The sequence below is a fragment of the Solanum stenotomum genome, chromosome 3, assembly GCF_019186545.1.
Source record: "Solanum stenotomum isolate F172 chromosome 3, ASM1918654v1, whole genome shotgun sequence".
Lineage (NCBI taxonomy): Eukaryota > Viridiplantae > Streptophyta > Magnoliopsida > Solanales > Solanaceae > Solanum > Solanum stenotomum.
The window spans coordinates 3,382,305-3,404,523 of NC_064284.1; the positions used below are offsets into that span (position 1 = coordinate 3,382,305).

The following is a 22,219-nucleotide window of genomic DNA, read 5'->3' on the forward strand; positions in this document are numbered from 1 at the left end:
AGAACAAGAAAGTCGCCTCATAGGTTTAAATTAGTGAAGCCAAATATTCACTATTTCTGCAATGCTCTGAAGTGCCTCAATGATAGTGGTTCACCTAAACATGAAAATGGAACTTATTTTATGTTTCAAACCAAGACAGTAAATCATATTGTCCGCTATCATCCATCAGGCCTCACAAATTTCCCTTCATACTACGTTATTAACAAGCCCAAAAGTGTTCAGGATGACTCAGTTTGTTTGGAGGGTGGTTATCCACATGGATGACCGGGATCGATCCCCCTTAATGCCTTATGAGTTAAGCCTATCGCATAGTGTTTGCCTAGTGCGGTTTACATTCCCCGTGTGGTTTGCAGACTATACACAGTGAGGTTGTAGCAGTTGCAGGTTATCCAAGAATTCCAAAAAAAAAAAATCCCAAAGGCGCATGTACTCAGGTGTATACTCAGGCGATACACAGTCAGTCAGGTTGTAGCGGTTGCGGATTATCCTGGGATTCCAAAAAAAAAGAAGCCCAAAGGCGCCTGTACTCAAGTGTATACTTTGGCTATACAGAATGAGGTTGTAGCAGCGGTTGCGTGTTATCTTGGTATTCCAAAAAAAAGAAGAAGCTCAAAAGCGCCTGTACTCAGGTGTATACTCAGGCTATACACAATAAGGTTACAGGGGTTGCGGAATATCTGAAATTTTTTTAAAAAAAGAAGCCCAAAAGGCGCGTGTACTCAATTCGATGTCAGTCTTAAGTCTTCAAATCTCTTTCTCATAGACTAGTATAAGGAAGATCTTAAGGGGTCCAAAATGTCACACACGATTCAAGATAACACTATACAATTACCCAAAATTGAAATGGTATTAGGATTGTTTATTCAATTCCTAGAAAAATACAACATGCATGCTCTGCTTCAACCAAAAAATTATGGATGTGAAGTTGAATTTTAAGAACATAACAGGGTCAAAAGAACTCACCGCAAAGACAAGGCAACAAGTACATACAACACAAAGAATCCAAAAGCAACACATGCAATGAGGATTATAAATTAATTTGATATGGTACAATATTTTAAAGTATTGATTTATGTTTTTTACTATATAATAAATTGATAATTATAGATGGTTCAATTTCAACTTAAATACATTCATAAGAATTACGATTTTTACTTTTTGATAAAATCTCAATTTTATATACTGATAACACTTACCATATAAAATATTTAATAAAAATTACAAACAATTTCTATCACTAATCAATTGCGCAAAAACAGACATTTTAAACAAAATATAAGAGTAATAAAAAATTTCAAAGTTAATTTATACTATGACTAATTACTACTCCTATAATAATAATATGTGCAATATTTATTGAAAAATTGCAATATCAAATTTTTTGTATTTTTAATATGATATTCAATGTGTACCCCATCTCTCTCCTGATTACTTCTATTTAGTAGTATCTTTTATCAGATCGATCGCCTACCTCTCACACATCACACTATCTTAGCTTCATTTTCCACATTCTTGACCACCACAAAAGTATCTAGGTTTATCTTTATACATCTTATACCCTGTATAACTTCATTTATTAATTTTATCTCTTTGATTTACACACACATCCATTAAACATATTCATTTCTTCAATTTTTATTTTGATATAAAAATTGTTTGACTAACGAAACACTTCCAATAATTCAACATAATTGATCTCAACTACTACTTTACATATCACTTTACATATCACATAACACTAAATCCGAACCTCCCTTGTTATCTAATCTCGTTCAAATACGATGTATCATATCATTTTTATTCTTATTCCCTTGAAATTATAACACCAAAATACTTCAAATTTTGCCCCTTGCTGAGACTAATTGGTTGTGTATCGCATAAATTATATAACCGTAATTCTTTTTAAAAGAGATTAAAGAAGAAAAAATATCACTTAATTTATACCAAGGAATTAATACAACTCAAAAGGAAAAAATCAATTTGAAATTTTGTTTCCTCATATTAAAATAGAATATAAAATGATTAATATTACAAAATAGGAACTGGCCTCCGAGCTCCGGGTAGTCGTGTATATATTTGACAAATAGCGCTGGTCAGATAAACAGAAATGATATATGTTTGTTCTTAATTTATTAGGTTCAATAATTAATGACGGGAAATCAATTCAGTTGTTTATTGCAATTTAACATCGATTCTCTAGAATTCATATTTGAGTTCAAATGAGCAAATTCCCTTTAAAACTCCAATTTCTAGCCTCTGAAAACATTTGATTCTACAGTATGAGCTTCCTATTTATATCTTGTGCTTTCTGGTTTTCAGATGTACAAACTACGCTACCATTCACAAAACCTACGTAGAAATTTCATCAGTTTATAGAGCGGGTAAGGATTCCTGCCGCCATGAGAAATCGGAAAAATCCGACGGCTCAGGATAATCAAACAATCCTCCAACTGTCACAAAGTCGCCGTTGCTGTTACCGATGTCATTATCTCCTACCCTAGCCTCGTGGTCCATGCCGAAGTCGAACGTGTCGTAATTAGGCATTTCGTCCTCAAAACAAGTCATATTCGCAAATTCAGCGGCCTCCGGCATGACGGTAGATTCGACGTTAACCTCTTCGTCGGTCGGAGATGTTGTGGGAGGGAGACCGAGCTCATCGTCCGACGCCTCGAGGAGGTATCCGAGGTCCGGTTGTGAGTCGCCGGATTCTGATGGAGTCAGGTCAAGGACGGTTTGTGTGTCGTTCAGAGGTGAGTGGTGAAGGATCTCTTCCTCGAAACTCTTCATGACAGAGTCCAGATCCTGAATCTCCGGCGGGCATTCCGTTAGAGCGTCAGGCTCATCTAAGATATCCAATATATCTTCTCTTATCTGCTTAGCCTCCGGTGAATCCAGGTACACATCTGTTTGCACGTCATTCGATTCCGGCGAGTTTGAACGGTTGGGACTCACTCCCGACTCCGAGTCGATTCGGCTCAACTCGGACGAGTCAGGACCAGTCTCAACCTCTGCGTTAACTCGCTTGGACTCAGGCGAGTCACCAGCTGAGTCCAATCCTGACTCAACTCGGGACCGCTTGTTACCGTTACTGTTATTATTCTCAGTTTTCAACTCTTTTTTCATGATGTGAAATTTCTCAAAGGAAAAGTTGATCATAAAATTTAGAATAGGACAACAGGATGATTAGAAATGAGATGGTGGGGGCTTGTGGGGGAAAGTACAGTAGGTCTAGTCTACAATTTTTGTAATGCCTAGAGAGAGAGAAACAAAATTGAGTTGTTTTGCTTTTGATAGTTGCAAGTCCTTGTTTGAATTTTGGGTAAAAGAGAGAGGAGGAGAATTCGAGAAGCAATGTAGTTGATAATGGAGGGGAAGATTGTTTATATAGTGGAAGAGAATAGGAGGGGGGCCAAAGGGTGACAGCGATAAGATTTGGTTTGTGTGCATGAGAGAGAGAGAGAGAAGGGGAGAAAGGGGACAAAAGATGCTGTTTTCAGGTTAGGATGCAAAGGCGTAGGGAAGTGGAGGTGGCAATTATAATCTAATCTAAGTACCGTTGGCCAGAAAACAAGTGTATACTCCCCCATTTAGAATGTGATTATCTAATTTTATTTGGTATGAAATTTATGAAAAATAAAGAATTTTTTTAATATTATAATTTTAGATTAAATTACGTTTTAATCTTCTAGCTTTGAATCTGCAATATAGAAAATTGAAATTAAAGTATTATAAAAAAAATATTTGTTCTCTTTTTCATTTTTTAAACAGGGGATTATTTTTTCAGAAAAATTATATAGCGAGGGTAAAAAAAACTTATAATACACCCAAAAAAAAAAAAGAAGAGGTTTCTATGTTTATCACGCTATTAAAATATATATTTTTAAAAATATTTATTTTAAAATATTTAAAAAAAAAGTATATTGATAAAAAAAAATTATGTGTCTGACTAATTGATTTAAAAAATGTTTTTTAAAATAGTAATTAGTGGTCGACCAATTACTTTTTAGTTTTTACCTTCTAAAATATTCTTTTACAGTATTACTCTTGAAATTACCTATCTTTTCTTTAAAATTTAGTTAAATACCTTACTTTTTAAATTAAGCATTTATAGCCAACCAAAATTTGACCAAACAGCCATTCATATCAGAAAGTTTGAACGTATAAATTTCTTATTAATTGCTAGTACTAGTAATTCTGATTAATTGCTAGTACTAACCGTAATAGCCACCTAGGGTAGTGAATAGGTTTTTTTTTTTAATTAATTTGAGTTATCATATGAAGTTTTTTAATATAAATGTTATTTTTCATTAGTTCCTATTTGATGAAAATTCAAGTTAATTTGATTGTAATATACATATTGAATATCGATGAAAACAAAAAAAGTTACTTTAATTGTTAATACTTTTATAATGTTTTTTTTTTAATTTAACCTCTCCATTAAAATTTATCTATTCTAAATTCCCATAGTATTAAGTCGTATACGATGAGCAGCACTCTCTATCCAATTTTTTTAATGGATGGAGAGAGTATTATGAGAGAGAAAGAGAGGTGGATACATTTTTTGTTTATTTTTAATTACGTACTCCCTCCGTCCCTTTTTAGTTGTCCACTTTAGAAATGGCACACAGATTAAGGCAACAATGATTAGCACAGTGAAGTTACAATTTTACCCTTATGACAACTTTTCACTTCAAAATTACAACCACTTATTTGAATTAAAGTGAAATAAATTGGAGGGAAACAACATACACTTTTACAATTTTCAAGAAGTGTAAATAAGGGTATAATAGGAAAAAATTTGTTGTCCTTTCTTGATTTGTCAAAATGGACAACTAAATAGGGACAATCAAAAAAGGAAATATGGACAAGTAAATAGGGACGGAGGGAGTAATAATTAAAGGAAGTAAAGTAGGAAGGGAGGTGGGATGGGAAGATGTTGACAGGCGCGTGTTTGGCAGATATCATAATGTAAGTCATTTTTCTCCATCCAATCCTCCTACCATCACGTTTTCACGGATATTTTGCCTTTTTCTTTTTTTCTTTTCCTTTATTTAGTTGGATTTGAATTCTCTTTTTTCCTGTCTCATCCATTTTTGGTGTCCATTCGTTTTAATTTTAATTTCAGTTCCGCATTTCAAGTCCGTCTCCGGCCCCACCCTTTTCGGAGGGAAAATATGTCTCTTTCTCCCTACTTGTCCGTCCTCTTTCTGCAAGCTGCAGCTGGCTCCCACACCTTCTTATAATAGATGTGTGTTTGTGGTTAACATTTTTGTAACTGCAACTTAGCTAAAAATATTTTTAAATATTTGTTGATGGACAATAATTACATATTTAGAAGATTAAAATAACCTTTTTTCTTTTTAATACTATTTTAATTTTAACTTTTCATATTAAATATTTAAGGCCATAAAATTAAAAATATACTTTGATATATTTAATAAAAAATTATTTTAAATCACAAAATCAAAAAGACTTTTTTATTTTTTAAATTATGTACCAAATCAAACTAAATTATTTTTTTGAATCGGTGAATACTATGTGTAACCAATCTAATCTAATTTATGGATGTCAAATAGGTGACTGGGCTAAAATTGGGTGTACAAACATGGTGTAGCTAAAATTTTAATTCTATAAGTTTTAAATTTTAAAATAGTTACTTCAAGTGTTAAAAATATAATTCTATATTTAAAATATTTATACATTTGTAATTTATTAATATAAATACAAAAATGTATTTGACTTGGCCCGAATTCATAGCTAGACTTTTGGCTTTACCCTTTAGTGGGTGGATAAATAATCACATTATTAATTCATTCGAAAGTTATTTGAGCTGGAATAATTTAAATTTAAATGAGCTAAATAACAGTTAAAATTTGTCAATCCAATTAATAGTAAATTCTAATTATTACTTTTTAGTACTTACTTTTGTGAAAATAAAAAAGTTGTTTACAGTGAAATTCCACTCAAATAAAGCGTATAAAAACTAATAAAAAAGATATTCCTTCATCATTTTTAATTGTCATGGATTTTCTTTTTAGAGTCAAATTATAAGAATTTTGAGTAACATTTCATGATATATTTTTTCATCATATTGATATGTAAAAAATTACAATTATAGTACTTTTCATATAGTTTATCTAATTTTTTTTATAAATTGTAATTATTATTTTTGACCAAAATTATAAGCAGCTTCGAAATGTTATTTACACCTTTCTTTTGATATTCTAATAAAGAAATGTACCTATGAAAACAACTCTCTTTGTCGAGTTACTAACAAGGGTTATTAATTAGAGATTTTAAATTTAAATTTTTATGTATAATTTAAATTAAGTCAAACTCTAAATATGAATATCGAATAACAAAACACGTAGTCGTATTATTAGTTTTATATGTCACGCTTTATATAATAATTTCTCACAAGTCGCGATGCATTATCAAAACGAAATGATTATCTTTTAAGCAATTTGTAAATGGTTATTTAAGTTTATATGTTTTTTTTGTGCTCATGACGTGTTCTTTGCGCTTTCCTTGAATTTCATTGGTTTTTCTTGTACATTTCACTGTCCTCTTTGTTTATTTCTTCCTATGAACCGACTCTTTTATTTTTTTTCTTCTGGATCTTCCTATGGGACTGACTGACCCAGTAAAAGTTAATAAGGGAAATTAGACCCCACCAATTCATTTATAAACTTTGAAATATTTTGACGTTCAAAAGGAAATTTCTCACCAACAAATTGTGTTTCAAATCCACTGGCGTAAAGTAAACGGAACACCAACTCTAATTTTGTAGGCCTCACGTCTATTTCACCAGCAGGAAAAATCTACTTATTTTTTGCCATGTAGTCCAATTTTTTACGAGTTCATTTGAAGGATAATTATTATTTGTAGAGGTTCATCGTGTCTATACATACTCATATGTATACAACGAGAAAAAAATTATTAGTTAGTATAACTTATAATAAAAATACAAGATGAGAATTAGCGAATATTTAATCGAATTTTGAATAACTTATCATGAATGATAGGAAAAAAGAAAAGTGATGCTTAGATTCTCAAGTTTTGATAAATGCTTTATTATTCATGTTATTCTAAAGCTTGGAATTTAGATGACTTTAGCACTTGAACACCAAAAAGATATTCCAAGTATTGAATAATTTCATTTAGCGTAACGACTTTTAATAGTCCTTAAACGAACCTTGACCTTTGGTGAGATAAGAGGAAAAGAATCTTTGACAAGGTCGAAATTGCTTCGACCAAGTTATCCGTTCGTGGTTTGGTATCAGCAATATAAAGAAAGAATTCAATTTATTTATATTAATATATATTTTAAATAAAGAGGAAAAGTGAGGATAGAGATGTAGATGTAGATGTAGATGTAGATGTAGGGTATTGGATGGTGGGTACGATAGCTTTGAAGTATTTTTGTGCAATTTGTTAGTATTTGGTATTTTTGTTATTTGTTATAGTGCAATTTGCTATTTATATTTTTGTTAGAATTTTTTTTTTAAAAAAATAAAATAATAACTACGGAACTGGTTTTTTTAAAAGAAATATTTGAGAAAATTGTTCCTTCCTGTCTAACACACCCAATATGATAACCAGTGACAGAATAATGATACCCTTTTATTGTGAAATTTCGATTAAACAAATTGATGTTTATATATATTATTTGTTAAATCTTTGTAATTACTTCATAAAATTTTCTGTGAAAATATTGAATCCACTGATAAAATTATTTCATATTAATTAAACTGTTAATATAGAAGAGTTGAAGTAATCATTTTCCTTCAATTTAACAGACAGGAAATTTCCATGGCATTTCCAGTTTTCCACCAAAACTATAGAACAGAAAAAAGAGGGATGACGTCCTACTGAAATTATTGATGAAATTTTGAAGCTTAGAGTAGAAGTAAAGACTTTCTTTTCTAATTCTAAGGTGTACGAAACAAAATAAAACGGTACAATTTGAAATTTCAGTTGAGCAACGTGTCATGTCTCATTGAGCTAGTAAATCGTGGTCCCACTGGAAAATTCCTACCCTATTTTCTAAAGGGTAAATAAATTATATTTATGGTGCGGTGCCCCACTCTTTCCATTAATCTATCAAATGGGCCCCATGCTATTATCATGTCCTTATTATTGGGTTCGAAAGTGATTAGAGTGTAATGCGCAAGTTTATAATTATTAATTATAGACATATAAATTAGATAATAAAAAGTTACACTAAAAATATAATATTGTTATATGAAAATTAATATTAAAAAAAATATTAAAACTATTGAGATAATAAATATCTCTATAAACTAAACACTTAAACGTTTATATTGTGTTATGCTATATGAATAGGAATCTTCAATTTCAAGATATCCAAACTTTTCCTCTAAAGAAAGAATAAAATAAATATGAAAGAAAATTATATTTTCCTTTCAAATTTTTTTAGGCATTTATGATGATACTTTAATTTTTCTTAAAAAAATAAATAAAAGTTCAAATAAGAAAAAAAATCAACACAAAATTCTTAACACTTATTTCCCTTTCCCATGAGCCCATGACAACTACCTCAAAACTTGCTATTCAATCAAGAGTGGATCTAGGATATTGATCTCAAATAATGTCAATGAAAATTTTATGACTATTGACGGTAATAGCGATGATAATTGTGTGCGTTGATTAATGATGGTGATTATGTGTGTTGATTTGTGATAATATTGATTAACAACACTGGTTGTCATAGTATCTTATACTTTTTTCGTGTCAATTTATATGACAAATTTAGTTTTTCAAGAGTCAAACAGTTTAAATTTAATTGATAATTTGCTTATGGGATCTTCAATATTTTAAAATGAAAATATTATATCGGTAAACTAAGAAAGTATTATAATCGTCTATAATTGACAATTCAAAATATTTTTAAGATATGAAAATTTTATTACAAAAAATAGATTTATTTGAATTTTGAAATCTGAAATTTATTATATAAATTAGGAAAAAGGAAGTAGTATAGTAAATAACATTAATGATTAATCATAGTTGTTGGTGGTTAATAAGAGAAAATGATCAAAATGGTCCTTAAATGTATGAATAATTTTTATTTTGATTTCTAACATATATCGTTCGATTGAAATGGTTTTTAATGTATAATAAAGGTAGGCTTTTAATATATTTCACTTAATTGAAATGTGAGGATATTTTAATATAGTGATGTTTGTACATTATAATCAGGGGCGTAGCTATATTAGTGTTAGGGTGTCCAATTGGATACCCTTTATCGAAAAATTATACCGTATATTAAAGAAAAACGATATAGAAAGTGGTTAAATAAAGTATTCTGTACACCCTTAACACAACAATGTGTTGTAGCTTAGTGATGTTAAGTGCCTTGAAAGAGCCAAGCTTTAAGCCTTAGTGAGTTCAAATCTCGCTAGAAGTAGTTTTAAGCCTCTTTTTTACCATGTGCACACCCAAAGTTTTGCGGTTGCGGATTTCCCTTGTCATAAAAAAAAGTAGTTTTAAGCCTTTTTTTTCAAATTTTTTCATGTATATTACTTAGTTTTAAGCCTTTTTTTTCAAAAAAAATTCATGTTTATTACGTAGTTTTAAGCCTCTTTTTTCAAATTTTTTCATGTATATTACGTAGTTTTAAGCCTCTTTTTTAAATTTTTTTCATGTATATTACGTAGTTTTAAGCCTCTTTTTTCATTTTTTTTCATGTATATTACGTAGTTTTAAGCCTCTTTTTCATTTTTTTTCATGTATATTACGTAGTTTTAAGCCTCTTTTTTCAATTTTTTTCACGTATATTACGTAGTTTAATTTTAAAATTTTCATGTATATTACTTAGTTTAATTTAAAATTTTCTAGCTCCCTCATTTATACAAAATATATATATATATATATATATATATATATATATATATATAAACTCATACAATTCTTGAACACCATTTGTGAACTTTCTGGCTACGCAACTGATTATAATTACGAGGAGGAAATATCCACCAAAAACGTCTTTTGTCCATTAAGTTAGTGTAGAAACTAAAAGCTACTCCTTGATGGAATACGGCGCCTCGTTGAATCGCCGAATTCACGGACGGCGTGGAGTTGTAGAGAGGTGGGTAGAGGAGAAATGGGATCAACCTTTGAGGTTCATGCATGGCGCCACGTATTCACTATTGATCCACCACGTGGCCTAGTAGCCTCTGCCATCACCTTCTCTATGACATGAGATATATATTACTGCTTTTTAAAAGCTTCTTTCTCTTTTTCTTTCACCTAAAAAGCTTCCTACTTTTTTATTTCTAATTACATGTGATTTATTACTATAAAGCATAATATTTTTATTAAAATAGATACATATAATATACATATACATATACATATACAATACAAATAAATAAAAGAGTAGTAAAAGATAATAATGCTTCATAGTATATTACAAAATAATATTAGATTACTCATTTTCTTTGCTGGAACATTTGTTTTTATGTCTTGTTCGATAGAGTGAGATACTAACCCTTTATCTTTTATTATCGATATTTTTGTTTCGATTTGAATAATACATGATGAATGATTTTTTTACTATTTTTCTTCTAATTGTACTTGTGGATTAGGGGTGACAATTGAGTGTGTTGGGTCAAATTGAAATGGGTTATAATGGGTCAAAATAACAAAATGCGTTAAGACTCAATTCAATTTAAATTTATTTGAATCAAAACGGATCAAATAATAAATTATAGCACTCGTCACAACCCAATCCTGTTCAATTTTTATAATGTTTAATTGTTTTTTTGTTCTTTTATAATATGTTAGCACCTAATAAGATAATCTTTTCATTTATTGTAGATATTACAACAAATTCAATAGTGTTAAGAGTTAATTACATTATATTTCTATTTTTTTTCAAATTACAATTTTTTCTTAAATTTGGTAGAATTTGGATACATCCCAAAATGTCCCGATACATCGCGTTCCGATTTCGAATACATTCTTCATTGTCCTAATACATCACGTGGCGATTTTGGATACATCACGCAATCTTTCGATTCATCGCGTAAAGTGACGTATTCGACTATTACATCGCATAAAGTAACGCCCTGATACATCACGTACGCCGGGATACATCACGTAAAATGATGTATTCGATCGATACATCGCGTAAAGTGATGTATCTGACTGATACATCCCGTAAAGTAGGAATTTTTATAATTTTTTCAAATGATAGAAAATTTTAGAGAATATAGTAAAATAAGTATTGTATTGTATATTTAGGTAATTTTTCCTTATATATAACTTAGCATACTTTTTAAAATATTTTGACAAAAAATTTCGTAAAGTAATTTTTAAAAGGTTAGAACGAATTGAGTTTATAATACGCCAAAACTTAAATAAATTGGATTGATTGGACTTAAATTTGCTATCCCTTATTATTGTTATTATTACTATTTAAATACAAATAAAGTAATCGAAATTATCTATTGATAATTACTACTAATATTTAAAGGCATGTAAAAAGAATATGTTCAAACTAATTCAGAGCGTTGACGTTTGTTAATTGGAGGTAAACATGATAAGTATTTGGGATCTAGATCGTTTTTTTTTTCAATTTTAATATATTTGATTAGCAAAAATAGATATTTAGGTGTATGTAATTTAAAATTTGATATGAAATTATTAATTAATGAGATGATATGTAATTATTTTAAATTATAAGGAGAAAACAAAATATGATATGAATCCAGATAACTTTTCCAAAAGGAAATTTAAAAAAAAATCCCGAGAAATTCATGTTAATTAACGCTATTAAGACTTTGTGTTTTGTATAGAGAAAAAAAATTTCTTTTATATTTTTTTCATTTTTTATTATTTAAAAACGTGTCTCTTATGTGACAATTAGCGTCTTTTAGTGTGTTTTGTATGTATTATTTCAGATAGGATATGCATTTCTATTAAAATTTTAGTTGAGACAAAGTTAAATAATACATTTATTTATTATCTCTACTAAAAATGAAATTGCTGGGTTCTTTCACAAATTGTATGGTGATCAATATTCATCGCTTTGCAATGACTAATGTCGTTTAGTTTGACGTTAGAAAGTCATGAAATTGATATTTTTGATGTGTATTAATACATAATGACAAACTTCATTTGGCTTAAATTTTGCGTTTACAAAAAAATATTGTCGTTATCGCCATGACTAATGTCATTTACTTTGACGTTTTAAGCTCATAAAGTACAAAATTATGAATTTAATTGTTTTTTTTTACGTGTATTAGTACATGCTAATTTTTGCGTTAAAACATAAATCTTTTATGATATATAAGATGTTTAACACAAATATCTAGATTCTAGTGAAAAAAAGAACGAAGAAAGAAAAGCAAATTCCCCACTATCACCTCCCGTGGGTATATAAATATAAAATAAGGGTGTGTTTGGTTTAGAAGTAAACAGTTTTTCAAAATTTACTCTTGAAGTTTCTATCCCCACCTTCATCCTCGTGTTTTATTATTATAATAGTCTAAATTATATTTTCTCTATTTTATTTTATATGACTTTCTTTCTTTTTTTAGTTTGATTAAAAATGAATGTCAACAATAATATATTTAGTGAAATTTCATCAAGTGAATCTGAAAGAAGAGTAAAATGTATGAAAACTTTATCATTACCTCATAAAATAGAAAACGGTTTTCAAAAGACCTTAAAGGCTCAAGTGGATCAAATCCAAGCAAAAGAAAAACAATTCTCCATAAAAAATATGTTAATTGTTAAAGTTAACAATTACTCAACTTTAAAATTCTTTTTTATTAGTTTATAACCAAATAAATATTTTAAATTATCTTAAACCACAAATTTTTTAATTATTTTTTTCTTAAACACCATAGCAAATCAGATGATACCACGTAAGTAACACCTGTAAATGATGAGTATTGGCTTGTCAGTTGATGTCACGTGTTCTGTATCGTGGGTCCCCCAACGGCCTGTGATGCGATCTGGAATATCACCTTTAGATATTTTCTTCCTCAAATTACATTACTGTCCCCACAAGTTATTCTAAATTTCTTTAATCACCAACTCCTTTTATCTACTCCACTTTAAAATTCCATTATTACCCTACACTTTACTCTATATTTTCTTTCGAGACCAACCAGATTTTTCTACTTCAACTGCCAAATTACTAGAGTGTCCTAGACGTTACTCTAATTTTCTTTAATGACCAACCGTTTTTCCAAATTACAAAAGTACCCCACACGTTACTCTTATTTTCTAAAAAACTAAGGCTGAACGTGGCTAATATTATATGCTTCGGATTTGGCATTGGAGGAACCTAGATTTTTTTTTTTAAAGGAGTTCAAAATAAATAAGCAAATACATAAAAAAAAATTAAATTGTTTCATGTGACACTATTTGCATATTTGACTAGTTATGGTTTAAGGAAAAAAAAAAACATTTTGAAATTTGTAGATTAAAATAATTTTTATATATTTCTGTAGTTGTAAATTATTTTACTGCGGATAAAATAAAATTACAATTATTTTTAATCATAGTACTCCCTCTGTTTCTACTTAGTTGTCACCATTTAATATTTCATATTCCTTACAAAACAAAGTAAGTTAATTATTGTATCCTTATTTAAATTTCTTTTGAAAAGAATTTTTCAATAAATGAACATGAATTTACTTATTTTGATTAATTAATTTGACCAATGAATATTAATTAATTACTCGTTTTCCTATATTGATCGAAGACATATTTTTAAAGCTAATAATACTCATGGATAAAATAGAAAAAATAATTTCATTTATTTATTGATTTTATGAAATAATAAATATTAAGCACATTTATTTTAATAAAAATAATATGTAAATAGGAATGATTGATATAATATTTCTTAGAGACAAACTAAAAAATATATACATGTAGCATAAAATAAAACGAAGAGAATATAATTTTCACCGAAAATGGAGTTGTAATACCTTATTAACCTTACCTAACAGGAAATACGCAAAAAGTATGGATGCCGTGTTAGTTGTTACCACAAAACATGGAACCTTTAATTGTGAGTTGACGGGAGGACCCGTGCATTTCTTATTGGTAAAATTTTTCGACATCGAATATATACACCAATTCAATATATATATGTCAGGTGTTTAAATTTATAGTTTATTTTACTTAATTTTTATTAATCAATATATGTTTTATTTTATTAAATCACATATTAATTAAAAAATTCATTAGTTTGATGTATACACCCGATGCTGATAATATCTTTCCATTTCTTATTAGTAGTTGTTACTCCCTCCGTTCCTATTTACTTGTCCATATTTCCTTTTTTAGTTGTCCATTTTGACAAATCAAGAAAGGACAACAAATTTTTTCCTATTATACCCTTTTTTACACTTCTTGAAAATTGTAAAAGTGTATGTTGTTTCCCTCCAATTTATTTCNTAGATTAAAATAATTTTTATATATTTCTGTAGTTGTAAATTATTTTACTGCGGATAAAATAAAATTACAATTATTTTTAATCATAGTACTCCCTCTGTTTCTACTTAGTTGTCACCATTTAATATTTCATATTCCTTACAAAACAAAGTAAGTTAATTATTGTATCCTTATTTAAATTTCTTTTGAAAAGAATTTTTCAATAAATGAACATGAATTTACTTATTTTGATTAATTAATTTGACCAATGAATATTAATTAATTACTCGTTTTCCTATATTGATCGAAGACATATTTTTAAAGCTAATAATACTCATGGATAAAATAGAAAAAATAATTTCATTTATTTATTGATTTTATGAAATAATAAATATTAAGCACATTTATTTTAATAAAAATAATATGTAAATAGGAATGATTGATATAATATTTCTTAGAGACAAACTAAAAAATATATACATGTAGCATAAAATAAAACGGAGAGAATATAATTTTCACCGAAAATGGAGTTGTAATACCTTATTAACCTTTACCTAACAGGAAATACGCAAAAAGTATGGATGCCGTGTTAGTTGTTACCACGAAACATGGAACCTTTAATTGTGAGTTGACGGGAGGACCCATGCATTTCTTATTGGTAAAATTTTTCGACATTGAATATATACACCAATTCAATATATATATGTCATGTATTTAAATTTATAGTTCATTTTACTTAATTTTTATTAATCAATATATGTTTTATTTTATCAAATCACATATTAATAAAAAATTCATTAGTTTGATGTATACACCCGATGTTGATAATATCTTTCCATTTCTTATTACTCCCTCCGTCCCTTTTTAGTTGTCCACTTTAGAAATGACACATAGATTAAGGCAACAATGATTAGCATAGTGAAGTTACAATTTTACCCTTATGACAACTTTTCACTTCAAAATTACAACCACTTATTTGAATTCAAGTGAAATAAATTGGAGGGAAACAACATACACTTTTAAAATTTTCAAGAAGTGTAAATAAGGGTATAATAGGAAAAAATTTGTTGTCCTTTCTTGATTTGTCAAAATGGACAACTAAAAAAATGGAAATATGGACAAGTAAATAGGGACGGAGGGAGTAACAACTACTACTCCCTCCGTCCCTATTTACTTGTCCAAATTTCCTCTTTTAGATGTCCCTATTTACTTGTCCATTTTGACAAATCAAGAAAGGACAAGAAAAAATTTCCTATTATATCCTCATTTAAACTTCTTGAAAATTTAAACTTCCCCCAACATAAATTAGTTAACTTGAATAAATTTATTTTGGAATCATAATTAATAAGGGTAAAATTGTAACTTCACTATGCTAATCATTGTTACCTTAATATGTGTGTCATTTCTAAAGTGGACAACTAAAGAGGGACGGAGGGAGTATATAATTAGGGTGTGTTATTTCTTCGGTTTTTTCGAATAAAATCATAACCAAATCAAATACTATCGGTTTTCAAAAATCTAAAACCAAACCAAACCAAACTCAAATAAAATTGGTTTTATTTTATCAGTTTGGTTCACTTTTTCGATTTTGATCGGTTTTTATCCAGACCGTGAACACCCTTATGTATAATATTCAATACAATATAATTGAAACGTGTTTTGAAAAGTGAACAAATTATTATTAGGAATTTATTACATCATAAAATATCAAAATTGATCGTAAAAATATAAAATTATACCAAATTAATTTAACACGATAAAATTATAAAATATTTTTAATGATCAAAAATCAAAAGTTTCACAGGATACGTATCTTCTAAAATATTTCTTAATCAAGAGAGTGACAAACTCTGCAAGCATTTCCACTAACTCAAACCATACAAGATTTGACTTATTAATCAATCCACAACTTGCTAGCCATTTTCCACCCTTCGATTGTTGCCTCCTACCCTTTCATTAGGTTCCAAAAAAAGAGAAAATATAAGATGTAAGAGGTCGTTTCGTAGTCAGTTAGAGTTCTATAGATATTAGTATTACAAAAATTAATTTTACAAATTTAGTTATTCAATCCTCTATTTTATATAGAATTATAAAAAGATTTTCTAATAACTTATAAATATATTAGTTATGCAAAAAAAATTAATAAAATTATTAACCGAAATCATATTTGAAGTTTCGAATTATATATATTACATGCAGAGGTGAACCGAGGAATTGAAGACTTCGGGTGCACCAATATTATTTTAGCTCAAATATGAGCTCTAAGCTTAAAATAAAACAATAAAAAAAAGGATTTTAGCTAGATTTGAACCCTTGACTCAAAAGTGGTTTCTCTAGTTTGTACCAACAACACAAGGGTACTCTTATGCTTCTCATGGGTGCAGTTTTACTATATCCTAGTTTTTGTCGGTTTCTCAAAAATAAATATACATATATATACATATGATTTGTTTCAAAATTAGCAAGTGCACGTGTACCCCTCCTTAAGTTGTGGGTCTACCTCTGATTACACATTAAAATATGATATTAATTTTAAAAAAATTAATACATGAATAAATTTCTTAACCAAACAAACTCTAAGAATTCATATTCTAAGAATTGCTTACGTAATTAGTTAAACTTCACAGCCTCGTTAAGTATTTTTAGCTAAGAGCTTACGTTAGCTTATTCATTCACCAAGAATTAATTTTTAGTTTATAATTTATAATTTATATCAAAACAGTGTGTATATATAAACAAATAAAAGGTTGTTGAGGACCATGGATTCTTGCATACTTGTAATTTCTATCGTGCGCGTCTTGTTCTCTAAGTCTAAATTTAAAATAAATAAATACTAATCACTTTTGTCTCATTTGAATTCGCATATGCAAAAGACCAAATCAATGGGGGTTAAGGTGGGGTGGGAGTTGGAGGGTAGCAGGTGGGGATTTGGGCCGTGGATCAGTGGACGGATGAAAGGAGATAATAAATCTGAAATATTGAAATTTTCTTTTTAGTTTTGTTAGGAGGTTATTTTTTATTTTTACGAGTTTTGTTTTTTTTAGAAAAGGTATTTTTCAATGATATATAAAAAAAATTAAAAAAATAGTTTTAACAAATATTTTCCTCTGTATAAATACGCCCTCAATTAATTCTATAGACCTCATTTAGGATTTAACTACCCAACACTAACTTTTTTTGTAATCAATGATATTTTGTTTATCTAGTTTTTTTTTAAAAAAATGTTCATGCAACCTATTTACCATAATGCAAAAAGAATGTATATAATTTTAACTAGTCTAATTGCTTAAAAAGGCGAAACCAATCAAAACATTATTCTTTTTACACTAATTTAAAAATAAAAGAATTACTACAATTAAATTAAAATACGGGTGGTTAATGTCATGTTTACTTGAAAGGAAGTATTTTTCGTCGATTTTTACTTGTTATATTTGGATTTGATATACCTATTAAAAAATAATGTTTGGCATACTTATTAAATTTCAGGATAATTTTGAAAAAAATATTGATACATCTTTAAATTTTGAAAAAAATAATTTGTTTTAAATTAAAATATAAAATAAATGTCAAAAATTTANATGAGGGTATAATAGGAAATTTTTTCTTGTCCTTTCTTGATTTGTCAAAATGGACAAGTAAATAGAGACATCTAAAAGAGGAAATTTGGACAAGTAAATAGGGACGGAGGGAGTATATAACAATGACCAAAAAAAGATATTACGAGTAAGATAAAATAGTCAAACTTCAACGTCTTCACTTTAATTTTGCACCAATATATATACCCTCGATTTTGCCAAAGCAAATATACTTCGAGGTAAATATGTAGTGCAGTGCATATTCACACTCGAGACAACATTTTATTAAATTTGAATAATAAAAAATAAAAGAAAAAGAAATTAAAGAACAAGAAATAATAAAATGTCTGGAAACTCAACGATTAAACATTAATTTACTTTTAAAAAAATATTTATAGCTGTCACGTCCACTAATAGACATCAAAAATTATATTTCTCATTTTTCAAAGTTAAATGAGAATCCAAATTTCTACTCTAAATAATAACTCCACTCACGGAATTTTTAGCCTTTTAAAACCTTTTGTTTTCATCACGATTAAGTTTAGCCGTTGATACATTTGAATGAATTTAAGTGATTACCCACAAAACACGTCGTATGATGCAAAAAATAAGTATTAAATGCATACGCAACAAACAACGGTTAAGGAAAAAGCAAAAAACGAAAGAAGTACTACTCACTCCATTAAATTAAAAAAGACCCACTTTTGCTTTAATCGATTTAAAAGAGAATGATTATCGTTTTTTTTATAACATTTTAATTTTAATATTTTCTCATAACATATTTAAATTCACACATTAAATTTTTTTTAATACATTTGATGTAACTTTAATTTAGAACCATAAAATTAAATAAATTAATTTATTTTTTAAAATTTCAAATCAAATCAAATTAGGTTATTCATTTTGACCAGAGAAGTACAACGGCTGATTTAAAGAAATATCACTGACAACTACTCTCATTTAATTAAGGGATCCTACTCGAGTGCAGTAATTCACAGGTGCAAGGTACTCTGTAAAGGCAAATGAGATATTAATATAGGCAGAGACATAGCTAGGAATTTCACGAATGATGTCCAAAAAAATGAGTGAAAAAGTTGTTGTTGGTGCGATTGAAACACATGAACACTCAGGGCTCTTTCAAGGCATCTAAAATTACTGGGCTACAACATCATGTTCTATTCAAAGTATCCAAAAATATGTTATTTTTCTACTTTATATATCATTTTACTTATATATATACGATATTATTTTCTGAATTGAACACTCTCACTATAGGGTTGCCACGTCCCTGATCATAGGATGTGACAAAATAATTGTGATTCATTTATTGTTAATCAAAAGTTTCAAGTTAGAATCATGAAAATTTTTTTAGGTCACCTCCAAAATAAAATCTCACGACACATGAATTTGAGTTTTATAAAATCTCATTACAGATATGAAATATCAAAAAAAGAAAAAAGAAAAAAAAAAGAGCGATTGAGAATCATGACTCACGAGAACTCTATTTTAAAGAAAATGGCATCAAAATAAGTGAGAAAGGGTGCATACATTGGCCCAATTTTGAACTTCACCGACAAAAAGCTTATGTGGCTCCATTACCCAGGAACTCACTGTTTATCTCATTATTATAATTTTGAGAGGTAAATTTTTAAAAATAAATTAACTCTAAATTCAGAATTAGTTTTTTTTAAAGAATTCTTTTTGAAAAAATCTACATAAAAACATCATAAGTCATTATAAATAATAATTAAAATATTTTTTTTAAAATAGTATATAAAAGTAGAAACAAATTGACATGAAAGGAGTATTATTGTCGATGCCATTCCACCGACGATTTATATCTAGGATGCTGCAAATTTCTAATGTTTTTCTTTACCACTTTTTCTTATAATAATTGTTGGACCGTTAATAATATGTTTACAAAAATAAATTAATGTATGTTTTGAAAGTTGCATGACTTGATAGTTGATAGGAGAATTAGGGCCCGTTTGGCCATGCGATATGGTATCATGAAATAGAATCATGATATGGTATCATGAGATAAAATTGAAGGTTTGTTTGGACATGCGATATGAAATTTTTTTGTTGTATATTTTCTCATAAACATAAAAATCTCATAAGTTGTAAAACTATTAAAATAGTCCCAATTGTTTATTCAATCTTATCAAAGACACAAAAAATTATAAAATCGCATAATAAATTATTACAAAGTTATTTGTTCTCCACTTAAGTAATTGTTTCATCTAACTTTAATTTAATAAAAAAAATTGAACATAAATTGTAGTGTTGCACCACTTTAGGAACCTCCTTTGCGATTACGATATGCTTGTTGCACCGCTTTAGGAACTTCCCTTTCTATATATGTTCCATCAATCGCACCAACACAATCCTACCAAATAAAAAAATACATCAATATTAGTTTAGTGAACATAAAATAAATTGGAAGCATTATAGAATGCACTTCATAAAAATAATGTTTGTAAGAGTAATAAAAATAGTGCTTCCAAGACAATGCAAAGTCATAAAATAAATATTATCTCTTTAAACAAAGTTGATAGGAAATATGTAACTAAATACTAATAACTTGCAGATAAAATATAAATGTGCAGTTATTAAGGCCATAAAATAAATTTATTAATGTGATTGGAATTTTACCTTAAACCAAGGCCAAAATCGAGTATTATGTCGAATTTTGGAATTTACACCAGTCATATTTTTTGGTTGTATAAATGTTGGTGTCATCTTGCTAATTGCCTTGGCAACTATTTTAACATGCCGGTTAATTGTTTCAAGTGAATGTTGATAAGTTTCACAATCATGAGGTATGAGTTAAAGTGACTATATGTTGGGGAGAATAATAAACTTTATGTCGGTGAGAATAATAAATTTTAAAAAGTAATGATGTGATTATAAATTTTATTTACATATGAAACAAATGGTTAGTAGATATAAATGTGGGGTTGTTTTAACAAAATATAAACTCATGGATCAATTATTGTATTAAAAGATACCAAATCATGATATGGAATCACCATATAATTTTATATCATGGTTTTTGGAGATTATGGTATCACCTCTCATGATATGGAATCATGAGATGGAATCAGCGTAAAATTGCATGTCCAAACGCTGATTCTATCTCACGATACCATATCGTGATATGATATCGCATGGCCAAATGCCTACTTAATAATGGAGAAATAAATTATATTTCTATGTAAATATTTTTTTATATATAAACTTCTGCATGTTACTTTACTGTTATCGAAATAATTTATTTGTTCTAAAATATTTAGATAGGAACGAAACAATACCTCAACCCAGGGGTATTTATCCAAAAAGATGGGGTAGTTATGGTAGTTGGGTATTTATTCTGGTTGGTGGCTCATCTCATATAAATAAATAAAAGATGCAGTTACTTTTATAAAATGAAAAAATTAGGCTAAAAATAAAAATTTCCAACTAGTAAAGGGAGTTATAAAATATAAGTCATTTTTCAATGTTAAAATACTTGAATTTGAAATATTCATGTCTGAACATTATTTTTCAGATAAAGTAAAATATTATCTGGTCCTCTAAAGTTTGAATAGAAGAAAATGACGTTTTAAAAATATTTTATGTTTAAAAATAAAAATCTCATTCGTCTCTCTTTGTTTTTCGCTCACCTCTTTTTTTTCCGCTCGCCTTGTTCCTATCTTGCTAGAGTCTTTTCCTCTCTCTTGCCTCCTCTATTCCTACATATCTATATTTCAGAGTGTAACTGGTAGCAAAAATATATGTATTTATGTGTATTTGACTTGAAATCTGATATAAAATCATTAAGTAATGAAAGAATATATAACTATTTCAAACTAAAGAAAAATAAGTAAATACTAGGAATGTTTGGGTAATTTAGTAGTTTTTCCATCTATCATTGCCTTGATCAGTCAAAATTAAATGACACCTACTGATACAATATTTTTAGTTAACGGATGGATTAATGCAAGATCATTATGATAAATGATTAGGTTTCGCAATTAACCTACTTTTTACTGAGTAGCCCTTTCAATAAACATCACAAGGAAAGATATTATTATTATAATGTACTAATAATGAAGATCTTATCCCAAATTAATTAAGATAATGCATCTACATCTGGTTAGCTCCTCCTCCTAATTACCTCCCTATTTTTCAAAAAGTCAAAAAAAACTTATCCAATAATAATGTTTAATGTGGCTCTTGAGGTG

At 28.3% G+C, this 22,219-nt stretch overlaps 1 protein-coding gene across 1 annotated transcript; it reads right to left on the bottom strand.

The window, feature by feature from the left end:
• Positions 1-2,208: 2,208 nt before the first annotated feature.
• LOC125860213 (uncharacterized) lies at positions 2,209-3,364 on the bottom strand. The gene has a single exon (XM_049540136.1). It carries the CDS (start codon positions 3,154-3,156, stop codon positions 2,371-2,373), a length of 786 nt encoding a protein of 261 aa, XP_049396093.1. The 5' UTR covers positions 3,157-3,364; the 3' UTR covers positions 2,209-2,370.
• Positions 3,365-22,219: the final 18,855 nt, after the last annotated feature.